Source organism: Hemicordylus capensis, chromosome 3, assembly GCF_027244095.1.
Source record: "Hemicordylus capensis ecotype Gifberg chromosome 3, rHemCap1.1.pri, whole genome shotgun sequence".
Taxonomy (NCBI): Eukaryota; Metazoa; Chordata; class Lepidosauria; order Squamata; family Cordylidae; genus Hemicordylus; species Hemicordylus capensis.
In genome coordinates, this window is record NC_069659.1 from 72,193,187 (window position 1) to 72,219,899 (window position 26,713).

General features: G+C 38.4%; 1 protein-coding gene across 4 annotated transcripts in view; it reads left to right on the forward strand.

The window, feature by feature from the left end:
* Positions 1 to 26,713, forward strand: part of GBE1 (1,4-alpha-glucan branching enzyme 1) — a 244,734-nt gene that overhangs the window by 168,165 nt on the left and 49,856 nt on the right. For all 4 annotated transcript variants that reach the window (XM_053309154.1, XM_053309157.1, XM_053309156.1 and 1 more), the window contains one exon: positions 569 to 740. In XM_053309154.1, the coding sequence (XP_053165129.1) occupies positions 569 to 740 (172 nt within the window). The remainder of the gene's footprint in view (positions 1 to 568; positions 741 to 26,713) is intronic.

Below are 26,713 nucleotides of genomic sequence, written 5' to 3' on the forward strand. Positions count from 1 at the left end.
ATGGAACATGGAGTCTCAGAGTACTGAAAACAAAGTTCTATTATTTATTTCTCAGATGGGATGTTGTTCACCCAGTGCCTTCAGAGGCTTACACTTAAATAATTGTTAGCCTGCTAATCAAAACTTAGAAGCCTGTTTATAAAAGATTGTCAGAAAGAGAGGCTTACAAAAAAAGTATGGTGGAAATATTGAGGAAAATAGCTACAATGCTACTGTAGTTGAGAACACTGATTATGGCAAAAGAATACAGAAATAACTTGAAGGCAATATAATTGAGATCATATGATTAGTAACTTTTCAGTTTGAGTTCATATAATCAGTTACTTGGCTTAAGCACTTTAAAAAGTTTCTGTAAGATATATTCTCACACTAATTATTCAGAAATCATTAAACTGGGCAACATATTTCACATCCTCTCATATTCAGCTCTTTTCACAGGAACGTAAATTCCTAATGAGAGGAAAGCATATTTTCTTTGTGAACTAGAACACGTGTTTAATTTGCATTCTTAGGCCAAATGATGTACAGATTATTTTTCTCTTCACCCCTCATTACATTATAAACACAGGCTCTAGTTGGTGATAAGACACTGGCGTTTCGGCTGATGGATGCAGAGATGTATACCAATATGAGTATTATCTCTCCTCTTACTCCAATTATTGATAGAGGAATACAGCTTCATAAAATGATCCGCCTCATTACTCATTCACTTGGAGGAGAAGGCTATCTCAACTTCATGGGTAAGTAATCCTGGATATCAGTGTTTAATTGTCTGCTGTACAGTGGAATTTGTGATGAAACAAAATGATCTTCAACATACAATTTTTATCACTATACTGAAGAGTTAACCTTGGAATGCATGCTGTCAACTACTTCATTGCTGGTCAACAAAGTTGATTTAGTGTTCCTGCACCTAGTGAAACAGTTTGAAATTTTTGCATTAAAGTTTCAGACCACAAACTCTTAAACCATTAGACCTCAGCAGTATCTATTCCACTCACTCTATCATACCCTGTTTCCCCGAAAGTAAGACCTACCCCGAAGGTAAGACCTAGCAGTAATTTCTGATGTACCGCTAATTGCCCTAGTGCATTTTGGGGGGCTAAAATTAATATAAGACACTGTCTTATTTTCGGGGAAACATGGTGGTTGGTCATAAATTACTCCTTTTTATGATCCTACTAGAATTTAGCAATTAGCACCAGTTTTACAATTGTGATACAAATTCTCTATATATTTACTATACATGTAAATATTTTCACAATGTTTATATCAATAGATTTGGTGGTAATAAATAAATCCTTAGAAGAGAAGGGCATTTATAGTCATTCCTCCTTTTATTTGAAAAACTGTAAGACAGAAAGATTTTAGTATATTAAACGCACTGTGCTGGATATTGTTTGGTATGCATAGTTATGTTGATGCATAGCTTGGAGATTTTTAAAAAAAAATGTTCGTGTGCTGTTGCTACCTGTAGAACAGTGATAAATAAGTAATGAAATAATCATGAAACAGTATTGTTTCACAGGAAAATACAAATGTTTTCCACACAGTGAAGAAAAATAAATACTTTTCGGTTTAATCAGTAGGTAGACAGAAAACAAGAAAATGAATTCCTTCTGTACCGGACAAACTTCAGGATGATATATATTTTTATATTCAATGTGGATATGATTGTTAGGTGTTCCTTAATTTAAGCATCTGTTCTGTGGCATTCTCTTGTTGTAGGGAGGAAAATTATGGAGGACTATAAATTAGACTTGGTGGTCATCTGTCCACTCCGAATTGTTCCTATCTTCCTATTGCTTTCCTTTCGCTCACCAGAATCAGCCCAATTTCTGTTAAAGGAGAGGTTATGTGAAAACCACATAAACAGCTGTAACATGGATACATTCAAAGTAATTTTTATTATATGGGTGGTTTTTTGTTTTCTTAAGCTCATTTGGTTGGGAGGGGAAGAACCACATATTTATGTTTCCTATTTCTACATTGTTTAACCCAGGGCTTCCCAACCTGTGGTCCTCCAGAGTTGCTGAACTACAACTCCCATCATCCCAGTTACTAAAATATATTGTGGCTGGGTGGGAGTTGTAGTTCAGCAACATCTGGAGTGCCACAGATTGGGAACCCCTGGTTTAACCTATTGCTCTTTATCCAGGGATATGGTTATTGCTTTTAATGTTGCTTATTAGGTTGTCAAAACATTATTGCCTGAAGCACATTCCCTATAAAATTCTACAAGGAAAGTGCTTCCCCTCCTCCACTCCCTGTGCACATCTCCCCATGTTCCCCACATACCTTCCCAGCCATCACTGGGCCAGTATGAGACTCTGTTTCCTGTAAAAGAGCCCCCCACACACTGGAACTGTACTGTGTAAAGAGCAGTCACATTTGTGCACTTCTGAAGCAACTGGTGTGCACCATTCAGCTTCAGACATTCCGAAGCACGCCCTACTGTACATGCATTCATTTTAAAGTCAACCTGGGCATAAACCCCCTCAAATGCAGAGTACAGATAGGAAGTGTACTACTGTATATCCATTGAGCATAATTTATGAATAACTGTATATGTGTTATAGTGTACAATCTGTGTACACTATATGCAGATTGTACGTGCATTAAACATAATGTATGAATAGCGCTCCATTAATGGTAAGTGAAACTCAAGTAGCAGTCTGTTCAGGGATTGTTTACTTATCAAGGACAAATCTTAGCCCAGTTGCAGTGTTGAGCTCTTGTACTTCCTGCCTCTTACAGCAGGGAAAAGTAATAGCTGATGTGCTGCATTTATCTGAACATAGTACCTCCCTTATCCTCCAAGCTGTTGAAGGGATTTTCCCTCATTGAAAGGAGAGAGTTTTTCTATCACAATGTCTCAGAGACATTATGTTGTGTCTAATGTAAGATCATAGAGTGTTTAAAGAACACTCAAAGAATGCAGCCTGGGTTAGAGTCTTTTTTCTCCATGGTGACGGGAATGAACCTAATATTTCATATATATGTTTTATTATTTAGCATATCTATATACTGCTTTTCAGCAAGTCTCAAAGTGGATAGTATACCAAGGAATAAGGAAATTATTGCCTGTCCTAAAATGGCTCACAATATTTAATTGATTGATTGATTGATTGATTGAAAGGGAGACATCAGCAAATAGACCCAGGGAGAGGCATATGCTGGGATATAAATGGATACTTACACTCCCCTTGCTAATTGTAAGACAATCATCACTTTAAAAGGTGACTTTTTGCCCCATTAACAAGATTAATACTTACTATTGCAGTTACTTTGTTGAGACTTCTTCCTGCTTAGTAATATCTGAAGTCACAGAAATTGATTACAAGTTTATTATATTTTTATTTTTATATTCCACTTTTCTTCTGAGGAGCCAAGAGCAGGGTACATGGTTATATTATTCATTCATACATTCATTCATTCATTCATTCAATTTATATACCACCCTTCCAACATGGCTCAGGGTGGGTTACAACAGAATAAAAACAATTAAAACCAGTTAACCATTAAAATCAAAACTATAAAAACAGAATAAAACCAATTAAACATTCAAACAGCTAAAAACCCTGGAAAACCAGGGCAAACATTTAAAACAATTTAAAACAGTTTACAGCAGTTTAAAAACCCTTGAAGGCCAGGCCAAACAGATAGGTTTTAAGGGCTCTCCTGAAAGACAGTAAATTACAGATTCCTGCCAGGAGTGTATTCCATAGCCGAGGAGCAGCTACAGAGAAGGCCCGCCTGTGAGTCGCCACCAGACGAACTGGTGGTAACTGGAGATGGACCTCCATGACCTTAACATGCGGTGGGGATCATGCAACAGAAGGTGCTCTCTAAGATAACTCTTAGAGAGCACCTAAGCCGTTCAGGATATTTATCCTCAAAACAACCCTGTGAGCTAGGTTAGGCTGGGAGATAAGTGACTGGCCCAGAGTCATCCAGTGAGTTTCATGGTTGAATGGAGATTTGAACTCATGTCTCCCCAGTCCTGGTCCAACACTCTAACCACTGCACCATACTTGTCGTATGTATAAGATCAGACAGGCTTTTACTCAAAAGATAATACTTTTTGTTACTTCCCTGGAATCCAGATACTGTGCACCATAAAGGAATGACCACTATATTTGGGTATTACAATAGATGGGCAGAAAGGTTATTCAGAAGAGCAAATCATGCTGGGAAGAGCAAATCATTCAGCCTAATGAAACCTTGTCCAAATCAGGAATAGAGGAAGCCTCTAAAGTTTTGGCAAATTAGATTCATAAAACTATGAATTTTAGAGAGTGCTTCTGTTCTGTAGAAAGTAAACATATATATCAAGCCTAAAATAGATACAACCAGTCCTGTTGTGGGTCTGCTGCTGGAAATGAGATCATTTTCTAGTTTTATTCAGAGAGATCTATTGACTTGTGATGGATTACTATTACATGTGAAGTGTTAAAATGGTATGATAAATAGTATATTTTGCAGTGTAACAGATCTGTAGGACAAAATGTTTAGCAATAGGAGTCCTAATGAATAATTTCATTCTGTTCTATACCTTGCAATAGCAGAAAATGCGACAGATTCATGCTGGGACTCGTTTCCCTTGAAATCAATAGATTTTTAGTCTTAGTGCCTTTAAAATAAAAATGGGCTGGAATATTACTGTCTGAACAGATTATTAAAAAGCTGAAACCTGCTGTATAAAGAATGTTGCCCTAACATTTTTCTTTGAGGAAACATGGTGAATAGGAACTCTGATTATATATTTGTAATGCCCACTAGCATGGGGTTTGAAATTATTTCTTCAGTATAAATAAATGAGTTTGCAAAATTCAGTGTTATGTAGTAAAGAAAGAAGTATACACTGACTCCTTGAACATTTAGTGAAATTGTGTACAGTCAAACTTTGTTACTTGTGGGCGTTTACTTGCCTACCACAAATAAAGGATGTTATTCCTATGGGAAATGGGGGGTTAGGTTCCAGAATTAAAAGAGCAAAATAAACCATCAAAAAAATTGATGTACCGTGCTCCACAGGTTTTTCATGTGCCTAGGAATGCCCCCAGAACTGCAAAATGTCCCCCAAATAACAAAAAAATCATAGAAAAAAATAGATTTTTAAAAAGAAATGAGCCACAAAATGGCGGCCAGAAGTTACCTCCATGGTTGGTTCTGACTGTCTAGGAACCATGGATATGTGGGTTTTAACTTTTTCATATCCGTGGATAATAAAAGTGAGTGTCAATTAGTTCCAGGCGAGTCTCAAACACAGCACAGATATGGGTGTCAGTTAGACACCCAGGGATACGTGAATCCATGGATGATGAGTCTGTGTCTGTGAATAATGAGGTTTCCCTGTATTTACAAATGATACATATCTGTGCTGTGTTTGAGCCCTGCCTGGAACTGGAACCTACCAGCAGCTGGTGCTTTGGATTAATAGAATGAGTGTCTGCCAAGATAGCCTCCTTGCCTCGTGGTAACAGGTAGTACTGCAGTGTTAACCCTCATATTATCCTGCCTGAAATCCATTCCCTGAGATGCCAGTCAGGCAGGTTCAGTACTTCCTTGCTCCTGGAGTAGTGGACACTACTGTACTATGGAATTCTGGGTCTCCTTCCATGAGGGTGACTTCCTTTATCATTCTCAAGGCAGCAAACTTAGTAGAGCTAAAAAGCTTCTTTCTTCACCCGCACCTCTTCTTCTCAAGCCTCCCTGTTTTACAGCCCACAGTCAAGCACAAAGCCTCCATCTCCCCAGGGGCGTAGCTATAATTGAACGAAAGGGTTCAAAGAACACAGGGCCCCAGCTCCTGAGGGCCCCCAGTTCCATTCCACCCTATTTTCTTCATTGTCTCCCTCATTCTGGGGGGCCGCCTGAGAGAGGGATGAACACAGGCCCCCTCTCCCCTAGCTATGCCCCTGCATCTCCCCTTTCTATTACTCTCCCCAAACAGTGCAATTTACCTGTTGCTGCCAATACAGGAGAACCCCGTTATTCTTGGAACAGCTATCTGTGGTTTCGCGTATCCACGGGTGTAAAAAAGAGACCCAGCCACTATATCCACGGATATGAAAAGGCTAAAACCTGCAGATCCTAGAAGGCTGGAAATGACCTCAGAGGTCATTTCTAGCTGCCACTTTGTGTTCAAAAGCCATTTTGTGGTTCATTTTGTTTTTAAAAAATAGAAAAAGGGAAATGTGATTTTTCCCCATTTTGGAACTTTGGCGGGAGGGATTTGGGAGGCATGGCTGCACACCTACGGACTTGTGGAGCAAGGCAGGGCACTTTATTTGGTTTGTTTTCACTCCCCCCCCCCCCACACACACACTTTATTTTTACTGCAAATTTCCAGGTCTAGGAACCTAACACCTGCAGAGCCATTGACTTCATTATTTGATATCCACATTACTTATTAGCACTATCCATGCCCCATCCCAGAACGGAACCCCCACAAATAACAGGGTTTACCTGTACTAAAACACCTGTTTTTTACCACATAAAATAAACTTTATTTCTCTATTTTCCAAGAAACTTTTGTATTTGACTGTTTTGTCCTACTAGGATACTATATGGCTTTGTTATCCAGACTGTTTCAAAGTTATTCACGGATTCAGGTTTGGTTACACTAATGTTGGGCTTACTCTGCCAAGCAGACATCTGCCGGCTTCCCAATAAATCAAGTTAGCTATGGTAGTGAAAAGGGTTTCTTCAAAGCATAGGTTTATTTAGAAAGTTGGTATCCTGAGTCACAGACACATAACTGAGGGTGCATGTGTATGCAGCACAGGTCTGAACAAGGGTGATAACACCATAAGACCCTCTTTCATGCATTCCTCCCTTCTTAGTCCCCTTTTTGTTCTCCTTTCTTCTATTCATCTCAAGGCCTCACATTCCATAGCCTCCATTAAATCTTATATTTTGATGCTTTCTGCCATTTTCATATCCTCAAGATGGTGTGATCACAATGTAGTAATTGCCCCATTTCCACACCATGCCAGGTTACAGCACCCCTTCCAAACAACAACTGAGAGTTGGAACAGGTGCACCAAACGTTAGATTACTACTATTTATATACCTCAGCAAGAACATTTTTTTATTATCAGAGAACTGTTTTGGAGTTGCTTCTCCAGCTTCAAATAGACATCATACTGGACTTGGATTGCCTGGCTGCCGAGGGCCTGATGGCCATTTTTTGCAGCTCCCTGATCCACCTGATCTCGGCCAGCCTCACCAGCCTTAAGAAGGAAAGTGGATGGCATCCAACCTGCAACACAACACTAGCCAATTAGTATGCCCTGGCTCTATGCTTCTGACATCAGCATCACTACCAGTTGCTCTTGGCCAGATAGGGCAAATTGAAAATGTCTTTCTAACCTGCCAGTCTCTTAAAAAGCCCTGGGAGCAGAAATTTCCCCATCTCTCAGCAAGCTTCAACAGCACTTCCACAAAAAAGCACTGGTGTCTTTTTTTAGGTTGGCTGAAAGTGCAACTCATCACATTTGAAGGTACTTCTCCAAGTGCATATACGTGAGCAGCTATTTCCATTGGCCAGGCAGCCAGAAGAAGTTCAGTAGTGAGCTGGCCTGCCACTCATATTGGTGAGTAGCACTGCACTATCTGCTCTGTGAGAAGAAGCAATTCATACAAAGCAACCGCCTGACCAAATACACCTGACTATACCGTTCCTTCTGGCCCAGCAAGGTCTGAAGGCTTGACAGCCACAGCACCTCCCCAGTGCTGCAGCAATATAAAACTTGGCTCAGAAGTTCTACCCCTGTTAGTCCTACTCCTGAGAACCCCACTACCTAAAAAGCTAAGGGATGGGACAGAAGGACCTTATCTATAGTTTTAGAGAAGGGTTCCCCACAACTTGCCTTTCTTTTCAAGGATCATCTCCTCACGATATGGGGGACTTTATTGAAATACTTGTTACTCCTGTCTTGATTTTGAGGATGGTCCTGTTCTGTGTTGATACCAATTGTTGATCACCATATCAGATCAGTTAGCAATGGATAGTTCTGGTAGAACTTTATATTTCTCCATTTCACATCCTGCAGATTGTGTTCCTGGGAGTTCTGTTGGCCAAAATGTTAGTCCTTTCTTAGCCATATTTGCCTCCTGTGCCCAACACAACAGATGTTTTCAGGGTCTGTGACTGGCATCCTTGAAGAGACCACCCATTGGTGAAAATAGAGATATTTAAAATACTAAATAAGAAAAAAAATCTACCAGTGAATAAGGAAAATTGCTACCAAATCATGGTTTAAAATATCTCTAAATTGCACTGAAACTAGTGGAAGAACTGAAGAGGACAAATTTAGTTAACAACATTAGCAGTTTCTCCATGTTCTCTTCTACAAATAACTCAGCTACTTGGCAACTCCAGTCTGCCAAATGTAACGTTGTCTGAAAAACCCTACATATAGTGTGGCAGTTCTGTACTGTAGTTATGTTTTGTTTTTTCATGAGAAAAATAAACTGGGGGGATTCATCAAGGACCTAAATTTAATTCATCCTTATGTGATTAGGGCCTAGTTCTTATGAAAGGAAGTACATTGTGTCTAAACTGTATCACTTCTGACTACAAGAGACTGCTCACATAACTGAATGCTCTTCTGTTAATACATGCACACACCTTTTTTTTGGCCATGTTTAGGGTTGTTCAGATAATTTGACTTCCTTTAGGAATATTTTAAACAATGATTTTGTAGCTTACCAAATTACAGTAGGCAAAGATAACTATATAACAGCTCCATTTACTAACTCATTAGGTCTGTTAATATTGTTCCACTTGCCTTATTTACTTGTCATTTCTCTCTAATATTAAGTATCTATTTTTTATTGTTCTATACGGAGAACAGTATAGTTCTCAGTAATCAAAATCTCATCCATGATCATTCTACCCAACTATAACTGCATTTTAAAAAAGAAGTATACATTACTGTTTTGTTTTTAACACACATACGCGTGCACACACTCAAATGCTCTAATGAACATTTCTTCAGCTCTTAAAGTTCTTAATTGACTTCCAATTTTCCAGGCACAATTCAAAGTGCTAGTTTTGACTTGGAAACCCATAAATGGGTTGGGACCAGATAACCTGAAAGCTTTCATTGGGGGGGGGGCTTTCACCCCCCTAAACAGTCCAGCAGCTACTCATAAGACTGGTGCTGTTGGAAATGCCATAACAAGAATTTAACATCTCTAGATAGTCAAACCTATTGTACTTTATCACGCAAGGTTTTTTGATATGGTCTCTTGGACTACTTCGTTCCACCAGCCCTGGATAAAAACTGCCATGCAGTAGAGGGAATTCATATCAGGAGACTTTAGTTCCAAAGGAAGGTAATGATGCTAACAAAACATTTTCCAGTATTGTTGGACTTACTTCAGCTCTCTAGCACAATACAGCTTTGCACATTGAAAATCTGTCGTCAGAGTGGGAAGAGACTTGAAGGTAAAATGAGGATAGTTCTTCCTGCCACTTGCCTTGCATAAGATACCACTTTAGTACTTGGCCGCACTGGATGTCTTAACCAACTTCATGACCTTAGGGAATGTGCCTCACTTCTGAATGCTTGCTATTGTTTCTTATTTAAAAGCATATCCTTTTCAGCCTTTGGACAATTAGAGAGACATCGGATTTTAAAGGGGTGCGTTTTGTTACTTACCATTTGTACAGATGATATTTCATCACTTCAGCACTTCCCCCCTCTTTATTGCTTGACGTTACTGTTTGTATTAAGAAAATAAGAAACAATGATTGTTTCTTTGTTCAATGAGCCATTAAATATGTAACAATCTAGAATATGTAATAAAAGCACTCTTACTGTAGTTAACTTGATTACTATAAATTTATTCAAAATACTATCAGTTTATGTAATTATGGTGTACTTTAAAAGCTATGTTTTATAAATCTGCTTTTCCAAAGCACCTCATAAGGGGGAAAAGCAGATTGCAATGAAACACATTTTATTATGTATAAGCATTTTCCTTTTGAGGAGCTGAAGTGAGTCTTTATAACAAGTTTGTAAAATGGTTCTGTATGCATTACTGACTTTGCTCATAATGGACGCTGAAGGGGGGAAAGCAATTTATTTCCTGTATTTCAAGCACAAAGCACTTTCCAAGGAAAGCTTCCAGCGTAGGTTCTGATCCCATCACCGATTGTTGTTCAGAAGTAGTATTTTTCAGATGCCTAACTTTTCAGTGCTCTTGTGAGCATTATTACCAATCCCTTGAGATCCTAGGACAGAAAATACTGTAGATATGTCAGACTCAAGGATAGATAGTCCTACTCCCAGTCGTGATCATCCGAGAAGATTGTGGAACAGGAACAGATTGTGTAATCCAGTGACAATGCATCCTTCCATTCAGCCTCCAGACAAAAATTCATATATCTATAAATTTGAGCTCCCTGGAAAAAAGGGTTAGATAAAAGGGCAGCAATATCTTTGTTTGGGTGGTAATGATATAATAAAAAGTGAATCAGTCATTTGCTAATAGATTTCTGTTCAGTGAAGCAACTGTTAACAGCCCCACTCAAACTGGCATTCCCTTTATAGGGGAAAATATGTTTCTGCCACACTAATTCTTCTGGAGGAATCATGAAACTAAATTGATTTTTTTTCACCCTCTCCTCCATTTCCTCATTAGCATCACAAATAGCTGCAGGCAGGATGCTATAATCAGTGCCTTCACTGCCCTTTATTCTTTAAGGGGCTTATAGATCCCAGAGACACTTTACATAATCAACTGTTTGCAGCTTTTTTCGACCACATCTGCTGAGGGACATACTACATCAGGCTGATGCACTGTGATGGCATCATGCTGGTGGACCTTTAAGCTGCCCCATTTCCTTTTTGACTATCTGAAATAGTCTCAGTAGGCTTCACAGCAGCAGAAGGAAAAAGATTAAGATGGAGCAACCTGCCTAGCTGTCCATCTGGCAGCTCTTAAAATCTGCTGTCTACTCTTCTAACTCACCCCCAAACCTGGTAAATACTAAATTTATTTATGGAATAGCCTGTATTCTCGCTAATTCATAAACACAACAAATAGGCTTCCGAATGAAGTCCAGCCTAAAACCTCTTGCCCTCCCTTCCTGAGTTGTCTACCTGGCTTGTACTAAACAACTACACAAAGGCACTGGATAGATTTAAAAATTAAATAAATACTTAGAAAAAGAATAAAAATATGAAGAGTTTAAAAGTAGTTCTTACTTTAGCCTATTTAAGTCGCTGAAGTGGAAGTGGAAAATGGGAGGGTTTTTTTGCATTGCTTTATTTTTACAGTGGCCTAAGCAGGAGTCCGTGATTTTGTACGTGGTTAGTCCTCTTTCTCAAAACTGCTTTCTATTTGACATTTAGGAATTGTTCCTCACCAGCTGAGTGTACCTTTTAAAAGAAGGCCAGTTTCCACAGTGGCTTATTTGCCCAATGTTGGACACTGTGCTGTTTTGTTTCTTTTTGCTTCAAACAAAGAGTGTCCTTGCTGATGAGACAAATCATCTATTCCATGTCACTAGCATAGTTTTGATTTTAATTTTGAAAGGCAAACTTTCACACAACTGTATATATATATATTTCTTTCTGGTGTTTGCATTGGAAAAAGGCAGGGAATTATTTGCAGCCAAATACATTTTAAAAGAATCTGTATTTAATGTAAGGAAACTTGTTTTCTATTTGGACCATCTGCTGCATTGGCAAAACTTTATGCTGATGGGCTGGTTGCCATGCTTATTGCTATAACTTTTTATAGCAGTTCCTTTTCATGAACAGAATATCACCTGGTAATTTTCCCTCCCATTTTCAAGGGGAAATATTGTCATTCCAAACTTAGAAAAATGGCTAATTTCATCCACAGCAGAGCTTCAGATCTAAGGAAAATCAAATCACCGTAGTTTGACTTTTCTCCCTCATTTTATTCCTGCATTTGAAGGCAAAAGATTGTCCTTTGTATATACTATTCTGTGTTTTTTATAGTAACTAGTTGTATTGTATTAATAGACAGCCATAAGTATTTTTGTATGAAAAATGACATACATACATACATACATACATACATACATACATACATACATACATAGAAAAGCTCCCTGTCCACCTTCAAAAGGTTTTCAAGTTGTGTCAGAACAGTCAAACAGTCATTTGGATGTTAGGCTACAATGATTCTGAGAATATGCACATTAATTAGAAAAGTTCTGAAATAAGGCTTGACTATTAGGCAGTTCAAGATAAAATATAACCAAAATGAGATAGACCAATGAGATTCAGCCATAAAATCCAGAAGCAGGAATGTCTTTAGGAGTTGTGTGTGTGTATTTTCACCAGACACTTATCTTCTGCCCACCCATTTTATATTTATGTATTGGACAATATTTGCACTATCTAAGTGTGAATTGTGAAGTACTTGTTGCAGTGTGTTCTTTCTTAACAGACTGAAGAACAAACGTTAGTGGAAATTTAACAGAGCTTTACTCAGTACATAAGGCACTTCTCCTGGTTTCAGTTTGACAAGGTAGAGGTCAGTATAAAACATGCTGGTTCACACATCCTGGAGACAGGAACAGGAAGACGAATAACAGGAACAGCCAGAAACACCAACCAACAAAAGAACAAAGGGAAACTCCTTCTTTCCCTTCATTATAACTTTTTGTTACCCCTCTGATTCTACAGCAGATTACAACCAAACCATCCAATATGGCTGTTGCATATCCCAACAGTAATAACCCCATGCAGCTAGTTGTGAGTGATCACTTCTGCAGTCAGCTGACAGCCCAGGATTGTCCGAGCCAAAGGAGAAGTTGCACAGAAACATTGTGCAGGTGCTCAACTTCCTGTGCCTTCTCCTCTTTCAGACACATATGCTGCTGCCAGATAAATGCAGAAGGGTCTATCCATTGGATGGAACAGGTTGCATAGAATCATCCTATCCAAAGCCACTTTTAAAGCAAAATTGAAAGATATTAGCTTGTTTGTTATTGAGCTTAACCAAAATTTCACTCTGTGCATCTCAGTGACATCACTAGTAAGAACAAGGACAAAATAGTACAATATTTGGCTTCAAGATGGAAACAGCAGAACTATTCAGGAAGTAGTGAGGAAAGGAGCTGATGGTGGTCTACTGGAACACAGTGTAATGAATCCCTGATTACTTACTTGTTCTTTTTCAGGCAGCTGGCTGTTGTACTGTGTTTCTGCCTCAGGCCAACAGGAAAATTAAATTCAGTGTAGAGTTTGTTGTAATAATCCTGAAATTAAAATGTCTAATATTCTACTGATCACTTATAGAATTTTAAGTGAGCATTTTGAATGATCTGGGAATCTATGAGAGGCAAGTATTACATGCTTGTTTTGATTCATTGTGAAAACTCATTTCGTGTAATTAAGAAAGTTGAAAATTATTACATTTTACCCAGACAAAAAGTTTTATATTCTAATCCATGGACATGATATATTATCTTTATCTTATGTCAGAACTTTCATATGAAAAGCTTAGTCTATTCCAATATGTATGTGCTAGAAAACAGTCTTCAGCTGTATGGTTTTCAACTACTCTTCTCCATTAATAATTATTCCTAAAATTAAAAATAGTTTATTATTTAGCAATAAGAAAACTATTATTGCTAAAGCATTACATTAAATTGCATTGAAATAACTTGATCCAAGCTAAGAATGGAGAGTTGCTCTATTGTTTACTGGTTGCTCTATTGCTTTTCCAAGTTCTTTCTGAAAACCCCAAACCTGAGATGAATTGAAACAATAGTTTTTGGTGGGGGGAGGGATCACACATGGAATCTTCCACTTTCCACATGTGGATAGTTGCTGATGAAGCTCCCCCACATGGTCTTTGAATACTGAACAGCTTACAGTGTGATGTAATATAAAGCTGCCCACAACCAGCCATTATAAAACATCAGAGTCCATGCTGGAAGTGAAATTGTTTAGTTAATATTGTGACTATAACACAATAGGCAGAAAACTATGCTGTGAAATATGTGGGCTGAATGTTTATTTAGCTTGAGCTTCGGCTAGTGACATTAGAATTAGCTCTTCAGGCCTTTCCATCAAACAGTGTTATTGGGAAGACAAATGGCCTCAATCTATCTTTAGTCTTCCTGTAGTGAACCTGATTACATGAAAAGTGGAGAATAGACTAATGTCACTTAACAGTACTGCATCTTGTGACTCGTCAAAGCCCTTTAACGCTACTACTTCAAAGCATTTCCTTGTCAAAGATATAGAAGAAAGAAAGATAAAAGTGTTTGCATCATATAAAAAGCATATGCCGTACCAGAAGTGCCTTTGGAGAGTGAATGTGATAACGTTCTCTTAGTCCTTATGTAAAATAGTTCATACAGTATCTCAATATTGTTGGCTGTCACTGTATGAATTTATCTTCCAATTCACCCCTTTTCTGACACCGTTTTTCCTCTCCTTGTCCTTTTTATCTTCCCACTTCAAACTAGCTTCTTAGTTTTAAATTCCCTTTTGGTTCCTCCCAAGTTAGCACACATTGTGAAATACACCTTAGTGTAGCTTTTTGATGCCTCTTAAATATGGAGTAGCATAGTAGGGGTGTGTGTGTGTGTGTGTGTAATTTATGGACCAGAAAATAGTGTTACTTTTTACAACTTGGTTTAAAAGTTAGGTTGCAGTTTGTATTTGAAAGGTTTTTTTCAAATTTTTCTAGGCCAGGATTTAAAGAAATACTTGAGGCATGCTCAGAGATTTGCATATCATGCCAATTAGCATGTCAATCTTCCGTTGTTTTCTCTTGGAATAGTTGACCAGCTCCTCTCTGATACATTGTCATAAATTGCATACTCTAATGCCCTCTTTTTATGCATGGAATTTTCTGTGGTGTTCTCTGCATTCTGCCTGTAGTTTGATGGTATTGCTTAATGGCTTGGATCCAAATAACAGTTAGCAAAACCGGGTGGGCGTGGAGAATGATGTACAGTCATTTCTCACCAACCAGTTTTACTAACCGCTACCCCCAAGTATCTGTGGTTGATGAGATAAATCAGTGTTTTGGAAGGATTTTTAGTGGTTTGGGGGGTTCAGAGGTTCAATCTGGCTTATTCCTCTTGGTGACCCTTGCCAATTGAAAGTGCATTTGAGTGGTTGGGGGGTGGGGCAGTTCCAAAATTAACCAGAGGTTCATCTGCTCATTCCTCTTGGTGGTGATATTAAGAGACTTTTGGTTATTGTTGCCATTCATTAGCATTTTTTCCTTTATTTATAAGTGTTTTTGCGATTGCGGTTCTCCTAACCCCTATTTTCCATTCATTTCAATGTCTTGCCAACTGCAAATTTGCCAACCACAAGGTTTTGCCAGAACAGTACCCTCGCGATTGGTGAGGGATGACTCTGTAGTACTTTTTCATGAATACTAGAGAGAATTTTCACCGTGCAGCAACACAGTGTTTCAGGAGGTGGCATTGCTATGTAAAAAACCACGGTGAACAAAGAAGATGAAGTCTGTAACATATGGATTTGTAGAATGTGTACTTTGCCCTTCCAGGATGCCTAGCAATGTTTAAGTAGAAACTAGGTTGTATGCAAAGAAAATTAGGTATAATCAAGTTCCATTTATTGTAATTCAAGTTGGAACTAACCAGTCCTATTGATTTTAATTATCTATATATTTAATTCTCTAAGGCATACCTGTGGCTAATCCTGTGCAAGGCAGCTCACCGGAGTTCATGAGCAGAAGCACCTGCTTGGACATTGGGGATTCCATGTGCAGATAGGGAGGAAGAGCCTATGAGAGCAGAAGCACCATGGTGATTGGGCAGTGGGGATTCCATATGCAGATAGGGAGGAGGAGCCTGTGATGGTTAAGGTCAGTTGGAGGAGACTGTGATGGTTAACTGTTACTGGTCAGAAGATTTTCTTGATTGTAGAGAAGAGGAATATATCTATATATAAAAGGATAGTGGGCAGGGGTCTGCGAAGAGAGGGGTCGTGAGGGAGGAAAGAGCTCCTTCAGGAGAAGGAGGCTGCTGTTGTGTGAATTAGATGAGGAATCAAAATGAACAAGATCAGTTAACTCAGGAAGGGTCGGGGGGGGAGAGAGAAAAGAAGGGGAGGAAGACAGACAGAGAGGATAAACGAGTGGAGGAGAGAGAAAGGGAGGGGAATAGAGAAAGAAGGAAGAGCGAAGGATGGGCCCCAGCCTGTCAGTGGCCTGAGGGGAATGAGTGGCCAGGGCAGCGGCAGCAAGGAAGGACCCAGTCAGCCACTGCTGCTGTTTTTTCATGAGCAATAGTGACTTTTGCTTGCAAGGCATATTTATCCCAAGCTATTTTCTTTTGGAATTTTAGCTGATGGTATAAATGGCTGGGCAAGTGTTTTACAAAAGTGTAATGCTAAACCTTTAAAAAAATAAAACTAGAACAAAAAGTGACTGGGTATAATGTAAGTTTTGAACCTCTTAAAACATGAGATACCAACCTTTTTTAAACAAATGAAGTCCTTCTGAAACAAACCTTCCGCTCAAGTACTCTATAGAAAGAGTGTGTGTGTGTGTGTGTGTGTGTGTGTGTGTGTGTGTGTGTGTGTGTGTGTAAATTTAAATGTTACTGTTCTGAGGCAAGCTACTTCTGTCACTGACTTATATCAAGAATAATTTACTCATGAGTACTTGTTTATCTGTTCTATTAATTTCAATACGAGTACTCAGTGCTAATTTTCTGAAGCCTGTCAGGCTGAGCAGAGGGGTATGCTGAAGTTCAGCATACAGACAGCCAATCAGGTGCAGAGGAGTTGGGTTTTCACTCTCCTTCCTCCCCTTCTGTAGCTGACACATGGCTGAGGACATGTCGAATTTAAACCAGCAATTTGCAGATGGGGAACAAATAGTGTGACTGTAGCAAGGGGAGGCAGGAGGGTTCGGAGTAACCCCTAGGAGCCCTTCAAGGACCCCTTGGGGTATTAACATCCCCTGTTGGTAGCCACTTTCTTAACAGGGATTAATAGGAGGAATACTGAGCCTCATGTGTTCTACAACATATATTTGATCAGCTACTTTTGACTGACTTTAGCCCCCACTTGCAAGGGGAAAAGACATCTTAAACCTTGATCTGCTATCTTAGTGCTATTTATGTCAATCATTTCTAAAACAGCTTTGCCTAAAAGTCACAAGTGTTATTTTTGAAAAAGATCAAGAAAATATATTGCATCTACTCCTGTACTTTGTACATACTGCTGAGCTCTGTAAATTCCTGCAAATTGATGTATTATACATTTTCACAGCATGTTTGAGTTTTCCTACCTGAAATAAAATGTTGACAAAATGACATATTGAAGGTAACAGAATAGGATGTCCAGCTTCATTTGATACCCATACAATATGGGTCATTTGTTTCGGTTATACATATTATTTTGTTGCACTTATATTTAGAAATCTCATTATAGGTTTCTTTTATTGTCTTTTTAGATGGAGTAATGCCTGTGGAGTGTAATTGCATATAGACAATTTTCTGTCTCTGCAGTAGTTTTGAACTTCGTATTTGATAAAATTAAGATGCACTCAAAATATGGATTTAGTTCTCAGTACATTTCCTACAGTGTCATCTTACAGACAGTTACTGCCCCATCCATAGAGCATTAATCCTATAGCAATAAGAATGGTTTGACCAGCATAATCCTGTGTGTGTGCATGCAATATAAGTATTTTTTTTCATCTGTGCTAAACTACATATACAGATATGTCATCCAAATGAATATCTCTGAATAATTATTTAGTGTATGAACTGTAAATTATTTTTCTGAGAAGTAAGAATATAAACAAAATTGAAATGCTTCTGCTAAGGGCTGAAATTGATGTAGTTCTTTTTTTAAGAGTGTACTTCCTGCTGAAAGGTAGGAGAACTCTATCTGGACAATTTTCGTTTGCTCAGTAAGATAAATGTACTCCTCAAATGAATTCTCTTGGAAGAATTTTAATATAGAAATGAAATTTTGTAATATAAATGAAATAGAAATGAATAGAAATGAAAAGTATCCAGTCCAGAGATTGCTGTGCACTGTAATGTGTACCTGAGGTTCTTGAGTAAGTGGCTGTGCTAGAGAAGATGGATCCATGTTGGATTCCTTTGCCAGTAGTAGCACATCAGAGCACCTTCACCTAAAATATGTTTCTGGGATGGAATAGCATATGGAGAAATATGTTTATAGCTACCCTAAATTTACACAACTGTATTTTCCGGGATATTTTACTGTCTTTAGAAAAACAAAGAGGTAACTGGATAAACAACGACATTTTTAATTGAACATTATTACTGCTGCAGTTTTGTAAACTGCCGTTTTCTTGCTGTGCTGGAGCTTTATGATTTCCAGCTTCTTAATTTATATTACTCAGGCCAGAGAGACTGACATTCAAAAGGATCCTGCGTACAATTAGAGCCATTCAGATTATTATATTCTGGACCAAACTGCATTAAGTTTTATATCAACAGTCTGTGATGACAGACTGGCTATCAGCACTTTGTCGTTATGTTTGTATATACAATGCTGGCAGGCATGTGTCTGTATAAATGTATGTATAAATTAATCAAGGTGCATGCTATTACAAAAAAGCCAATAAGACTACCACTTCCAAGGAGATCACAATCTAAAATCAACACAAGGGAGACAACAGAAGGTAAACAGAGTCAAACTGGGGGAGAGAATGTGAAACTTACACATACTTACAACAGCGATGGTCACATGTATCTCAGATGCACTTGCACAAATTTATGGCTGAATTTGATAAGATTTCGCATGAGTTGCCATGGGCAGATGCTGAATAGTAAATCTTCTACCATTTTCTAAACACTGTAGGATCCCTTAGGAGTTGAACATGTGGAACCATAGTTTCAGTCATCCAGCATACCACACACAGTAAAATACTAGATATAACAACAATTAAGAGGATCCCAAAATATATACCAGTGGAAACATAGCTTAATTTTTGAACTTTTCTTAATCACTGATTATGCTTTGAATTACAAATGATAATAGGTGATTAATCGGTGACTTCAGTTACACTAACATAGATGCAAATGCACTTGTGGATATTGACAGAGAGGCCAAATTTCTAGACATGCTAAATGAATGTGCCTTAGAACAGAAGGTCATGGAACCAGCCAGAGAGAAGGTGACTTGGACTTAATCCAGGTGCCCAGAACCTGGAGCGAGATGTCAGAATTCAGTGAACATAGTGTGGTCCAATTTAGCTTATATGTGAGTGCAGTATTGCCAAGGAAGTCCAACACAGATATGCTGGAATTCAGAAGAGGAAACCCCTCAAAAATGAGGGGACTAGTAAAAAGGAGCCTGAAAGGGAAAGTCGGGAGAGTCAAATCACTCCAGAAAGTATGGAATTTATTTAAAATCCCAATAAAATATATAAATAAATAAACTAAACTCACTTGGAATGTATGCAAAATAAGAGGAAAGATACCACCAAATTCAGGAGGATGCCAGCATGGCTAACAAGTAGAGTCAGGGAAGCTATAAAAAGGATGAAGACTTCCTTCAGAAAATGGAAGTCCTGCCCAAATGAAGGGAACGGGATGGAACATAAACTCTGGCAAAAGAAATGCAAGGAGACAATAAGGGATGCAAAAAGAGTTTGAGGAGCATATAGCTATTAGTGTCAAAGGGAATAACAATAATGTCTTTAAATATATCAGAAGCAGAGAACCTGCTTAGGGGGAGGCAGTTAGACCCTTAGGTGATGAGGGTGTGTGAAAGGGATTATTACGGAAGATAAGGGGATTGCAGAGAAGCTGAATGAGTTGTTTGCATCTGTCTTCATGGTGGAAGATACTGACTCCCCACCCCTCCCCTCCTTCTGTAAGGGCAAGTCTTGCCTTACTAACCTTTTGGAGTTCTTTGCGGGTGTCAACATGTGGATAAAGGTGATCCATGTTGACATAGTATACTTGGACTTCCAAAAAGCTTTTGAGAATGTGCCCAACAAAAGGCTCTTGCGTAAACTTAGCTGTCATGGGACAAGTGGACAAGTTCATGTGTGGATTGGTAACTGGTTGAAGGACAAGAAACAGAGGGTAGTTTTCACAATGAAGGGAAGTAAGAAGTGGGGTCCCCAGGGATCTCTACTGGGTCAATTTTTTTAATAAATATATCTGAAATATATTTAATTTATATTTAGCATAAATACATTTATATTTAGTGTATCCTCATCTGAGATATTTATTTATAGACTGACAAATTCCAGAAGGTAGTATAGCTGTTTTTATATTCTTGAAGATATATTAAACTTAATTCCTGCAGTACTACTGATTAGTATTATGCTGGCTTCAGAGCTTTTGGGCTTTTAAAGTATCTTTTAATTAGGACCTAAATTTTAATCAAACCGTTTGACTTAATTGTGGGGTAGATTTATTATTGCTTTTTAACAGAAAAAAAAGTTATCAAAATGGTTTGTATAAAAGAAAATAAGATCCACCCACTACCACACACACACACACACACACACACACACACACACCAGGGACAGTTAGCCCCTACTATGCATGGCAAAGAAGTACCTTTCAGAGTGTTGATTGCCTTTATATTAAGCAGGCAAAGAGCAACTTTCCCTATTCAACCCCAGCACGACACCTCTAGTGGCTGCTGGTGGTGTCTCCCATATATCTCTATCTCTATCGCTATCTCTAGCTCTATCTCTCTAAACATTTTTGTAGAAAAGCAATATATAACAGTTGTAATAATAACAGCCACTGAAGAGATGCTGTTCTGGGGCTGAATAATGTCAAAAGGTGTATCTTTGCCCAGTTAAAGGGGACAGCTGAAATTTACAATATATTGTAAACTATAAATGTTCTATTCTTAAATATATCTTTGGTCTAAGACCGTAATAAACTTACTACTACTACTATATTATCATGCTATGTAGTTTTTTAAAGGACTCCCTTTAAAAGGAATCTTTAAAAGAAGACGATGGGGCTCATAGTACAGAAGACATTAATACCTTAAGACCTAATCTTAAGTACCCTAGGCCTAATCTGTTTAGGGCTTTATAGGTTATAACCAGCACATTGTATTTCATCTGGAAGGTTATTGGTAGCCAGTGTAGTGTTTTTACGGTCTCTTCGAGATGACCCAGAGACCAGTCTGGCTGCCACATTCTGTACCAACTGCAGTTTCTGGACCACATACAAATATACACATAGAACACATTACAGTGGTCAAGTCTGGAGATTACCAGTATATGTACTATTGTTATGAGGTCATTTATCTCAAGAAACTGATTCAGCTAGCATATCAGCTGAAGCTAATAGAAAGTACCTTTGGCCATTGCCTCAAGCTGGAACACCAGGGAGTCTTTTAAAAAGTTACATGACAGTTCCATTCATAGTGATGCAAACTGCATAAATAAAAACTTCTTTTTTTAAAAAAGATGCAGGTATGGGAGGGAAAGTAAGCACATATCAGTCACCATTTATATCATGGGCGCCAAACTATAGATGCTAAATTTTAGCTGCTAAGCAAAGAAGTTTCATATATGGAAATGCTATTTCATTAACAATAAATTGTAAATTGGGGAAATATAATTTATTTACAATAACAGGTTACGATGAGGAAAAACGTTGGGATCCTACTAAAGACTGTATATCCCCTATGCAATAGACAGATGTCCTGAATAATCCTTTTTGGATCCTTTTTGAATAAGGATGAAAAGGATTTGATAAAAGGTAAAGGATTTGATAAAGGATAAAGGATTTGAATAATCCTTTTTGGATCCTCCAGAAGACTGTATATCCCCTATGCAATAGACAGATGCCCTGAATAAATGCCTTGAGGGCATCAACGGTTCCCAATTTGGGACACAACTAGTTTCTATGTACAAAGCTTGATAGAATAAATATATCTTGTCCGCAAAGTATTTTATGCCATCATAGTCTTTTCTGACAGTGGTAAATGCTATTTATTAACATGCATGTATCTTTTGCTGTTGTCAGTTCTGAAATAAGTATGAAGCATTGTGCTTTATAAAATGTTGAAATTTAGTAGTTGCTTCATGTCTGAGGCTTTTTGGTAGCAGTGCAAGAATAAGGATATAAATTATCCTGGTTCGTAATTTTGTCTGTTACTTCATAAATATTAATGTATTCATGGAGCTTGACATCTGTCACTTGGGATGTTCAAAAGTTTTCTTTTTTTTTAAAATGACAATTTTAATGGCTCTTTTTAGAGCCAGCTAGTCTGGAGGAGTTTGCAAGAATATTTTGACAGGGTTGTTTTGCACATTTTTGCACCAAGTTGTGAAGTTCCCAGATTGCTTTGTTGCTTGTCAATTTTGACACCTATTTCAGGCCTCTTTGTAGTATAATTAAGTATCAGGTGGATCCCTGGGCTATGTAGGCAAGCTCATGGCATTTTTAGATGAACAGCTTTCTCAGATCATTGCTAACTTTCTTGTATGTTCTTCACATTAACTACATATTTGAAGGACTATATGACTTACAAACAATGCAGAACAAATAACAATGCAAAATATTTGACTTTTGCATTGTAATGGTTCTACTGTGACTGCAAGAATAAACTCACTTTTTAATTCAAGAATAAACACCACCAATTTTGGGAAGATTTAATCAACTGTAAAGGAAGTATTAAAAAGAATATGTCTAGCAAAGGATGTATATTTAAAGCGGAATGAGATTGAATCATTCTCATCCCATTTCAGTATACATCCTCTGCCAGTCATAATCTTCTCTAGGAAAAGAGACCTAGGGAACTAACCTAGATTAAAGATCCTCAACAGGCCCAAATCATGATCAAGAGCTGCCTAAATATTCTCCATCTTTCTAGCTCAATGTAAGTTCCTGTTGCTTGATTTCAGCTTCAAACAGAATTAATTCTAAGTCCTCCTGTTTGACTAGTATAAGCCCCATGAGCTCTCATGAAGTTGAGAATGATTCCAGTAGCTTAACTGCATGAACATAATACATTTATATCTATATATTTGTTTACCTCAGGTCAAAATAGAGCAGTCTGCCTGAGTCAACATGATTTTCTGATCAGCAGAGGCAAGTGTCACTGTCCCATTCCAGAGAGTTTCTATTTGGAATTCCTCATGAACTTGTTTACAGCAAGAAGATTGTCTCCAAAAGCATAGAACAGCAAACTGTCAAGAGACCCAGAAAATGCTTGACCCATTCTCTTCAAAAACAAAAAGAAACTACCAAACAAACAAAAATTTAGCTCATGCGTCTCAAGTAGTGGCATCACCAAGCATTAGTTGTTCAAAGCTCCAAGTAGTCACTTTGTGCTCTAAATGTTAGCTGCTACGCAAGGAGGTTTCATATTTGAATGAGAAATATGCCATGCATAGGAATGTCAACTCAAAGGAGACACCACATTTAGGACCCTACATGAATATTTTCCAAGATGTGGAGTTTTATTCTTTTAATCTCAGCAGATTAAAAGAAAACTCCAGTAGACTCAGCAGATTTTCTTATTTTAATCTCAGCAGCACTTATCAATGTTATGCATAAAACTAATTAGCATAGCAGGCCAAATTTGTACCAGTGAAGTGATCCTGGCACTAACTTAGTAGCCAGATTGTTGAAATGTTGATGCCCCTTAGTCAAGAGTGCCTCATACTTCTAATAAACTTCTAATAAACAACTGGTCAAGTGCTTCAGCTGATTTCCAAGTGTGAATAATACAGACACAGCCTGGCTAAGTAGCTTGTTCCTGATTACCTGAAATAGCTGAAGTCTTCATCGCCTTGCAGAGGCCAGAAAAGCCAGGTGCTTTGATTTCATTGAGCATACTATTGTGAACGTTTGGAGCTCCCAGTAATAGCAAGCCTCCTCTTTCAAGATCCTGTGCTTATGCTATATCTGAGAGCCCTTCTGTGGTACTGGAGATTATAGTAGTCTTGTTCATGAGGCCAATTATGAGACTACTGGCAAGTCTCTTCCATAGAAAGCAGGCTAGCTACCCATGTGCAACTTTCTGTAGGACAGGAAAAGAAAAAGGCCTAGCATGAACACTCTTAAAATATTTTTCATGGGACAGTGGGGCTGTCCATTTTTCCTGATGACAGCACCAGCATTCTCATGTCTAAAGGCTTTTTCTTCTTAAAGTGAATTTAGTGAGGGACAGCCCCACCTAATGGATTGCTACTGGAGGATTCTGTTCCACTCACTGATATCTGCGGGATATTCTAGGACTGTTCATTTAAATGACTTGTGGGCAAAATGCTGCTTAGTCATCTGCTAAGTCAGGGATCTGCATCCAAGAGGGACACAGACCTAGGACAGCTCCAAAGAGAGCAGTCAGGCTAAGGGTTCAGGACCTCAGATACTTCTGATTAGGCAAAAGAGCTGGGTAGCAGACCATATCTTGCTCCAGCAAATATTTGAAGCTGACTAAAGATTTTGTAGCTGCTGCCCAGGTATAGTGGTTTTGGCCTTGTCCCTTCCCTGTGGATGGGTTTTTGGCTTAAAGGGTGTTTTCTCTCTCTTCAATTTTGTAGATGCAGATTCTTGCAATGCTGAAGGATCTCTACTGTGACTGGCAAGTCATCAAGGGGCTCCTCTGAGCAGAGGCACTCCTACCCCTGGATTTTGGGCCCAAACTCCAGGGCCTCCACACCACCTGGGGGCCCCCAAATCCTCTTTAGTGTGTCTATGTGGTGTGGTTTGTGCCCTCAAGAACCTATGTGTTAAAAATGTTGCTTAACTTGCAGCAGGAGGGACTTCCAAAGGCCTTTAGGCTAACAGAGATGGTGGCACAGGAGGTTCCAGTGGTGTAGGATCACTCAGGGTCTGGGGCATAGGGTAATCCCATGCTGACTTGTCCCCTGAACTACCTCCTCCTCAAAATCCAGACCCATGACATGAATGCAGTGATACCCTTAAATTAATTCCTAGGGGGAAACAGTCTGCATTACAGTTTTCTGAAATAAAAATATCTTCCAATTAAAATATCAAGCTAATAAAGTATGCCTCCTTCCTCTCCCAAATAATACCATTGTTTTCCATTGCATTACTTGTACCAGCTGGCTTCTTTATATTTTGAACATTTACAGAGAAGTGGGGAAATAAAGCAAATAATTACAAAGAAATCCCAATAATACTTTAGTAGTCAGAAGCCTTTAGTTACACCAGAGATAAAGTTGCTGGTTGTGCAATCAATGAAAGCAAAAGGAGGAACTTGCACATCTGTTTCTGGAAATCGTCATGTTTTTTAATACAGTATATTCAACACTTTCTTTGGGCCATTTTACAAATGTATTTCTTTGCAAGAGGCAACTAAATTGATTAGCTAAATTGTTTCGTTAAGTCCCCACTCCAGTATTAGGAATGAACACGGAGATGCAGTATTGGCATGGCGGTCATGTCCAATGCGTCTGTGTAGTTGGTACCTACAACTGCTTAGAGGTATAATGGCGAGAGCTGCCACTATGCAGAAGCCAGCTTCTTCCTTCAGACCCAAATGTTTGACACATTTTACTCTCAATGGCAGAAAGTAAACACTACTTCTGTGTTAGGAAGCAAGCAGTTCTGGACAAATGTCTCAATTTGCAAAGCAGTGTGTGCCATACAGCGTGGAGTACTACTGTTTGAGGAAGGGTCTATAGCTCTTAGTACTGCTCTGCATGCAGAATGTCCCAGATTCAATCTCTAACATCTCCAGGGGAAACTGAGAAAGACCCGTCTAAAACTCTTGAAAGCCACGGCCAGTCAGTGAGCTAAATGGAGCAATGGCTTAAGAATAAGCAGTTTCTTCTGTTCTTTGAGGATGTGGTTTTATACTGTAGCACTCCTAGCCAATAATTATCTCCATATTCTTAGATTAAGTTCCACTTCCAACCAATGGGAGTCTGCTTGGATGCAGCCCATGCTTGTTTCTCTCACAGAGAGCTGTATGCCATTTTTAACTTTAAGGCTGAAATATTGCTTTGGTATAGAATTCTGTAAGCAATTTTTTGGTTTCTTTCCTTTAAAAAAAAATCTGCTGTAATCATGAAATATTGCACTTTTATCTTTAAATGAATGAATTACAATTTTTCTGCCTATATCCAAAATGCATGCAATGATTCATTCTACCCAGTGTAATGTGTTGTTTACTCTGAAGGTCAGAATCGAACAGATGATACCCTACCCTTACCCCCGGCTCTTAGAACGGAGCATTAATCATTTTCAAATAATGAATATTCTTATTTGTTATTTGATTCTACTTTCAGTGACATACTATTGAGTTTTCACACCGGTCCATTATTACACAAGGTCACTTTTAGTGCTTTGCTATGATTCTGGTGCATTTGCTTCAGATTTACCTTGGACAGTTTATTTGCTGAATGTGAAACTTAATGGTTGTGCCTATCAACATGAAATTTAATTTGCTGCTTAGTGATACGTTTTACAAACTGATATAGTCAAAACTATTTTGGAATTTTTGTACCTTGCTTTTTGTTATTTGTGATGGATTCATTTCTTTGACCTAGCTGAGATTCATGAAGTTCCAAGAATAAAACTTATTTAGAAATGGCTTTCGTATAGCCTGAATTATCTCAGCAACTGCTGTCTTTGAATATTATAAATATAAAATGTTTTATTTTTCTCGTGGTTGTTGCTGAAACTTCCATATGGAGTATTTTAAAGGGTGGAAACAGCTTCCAAACTCAATATACTGGTAGCCAAATTTAGGCTGCTAGGTAGGGATGTATGGGACGGGGA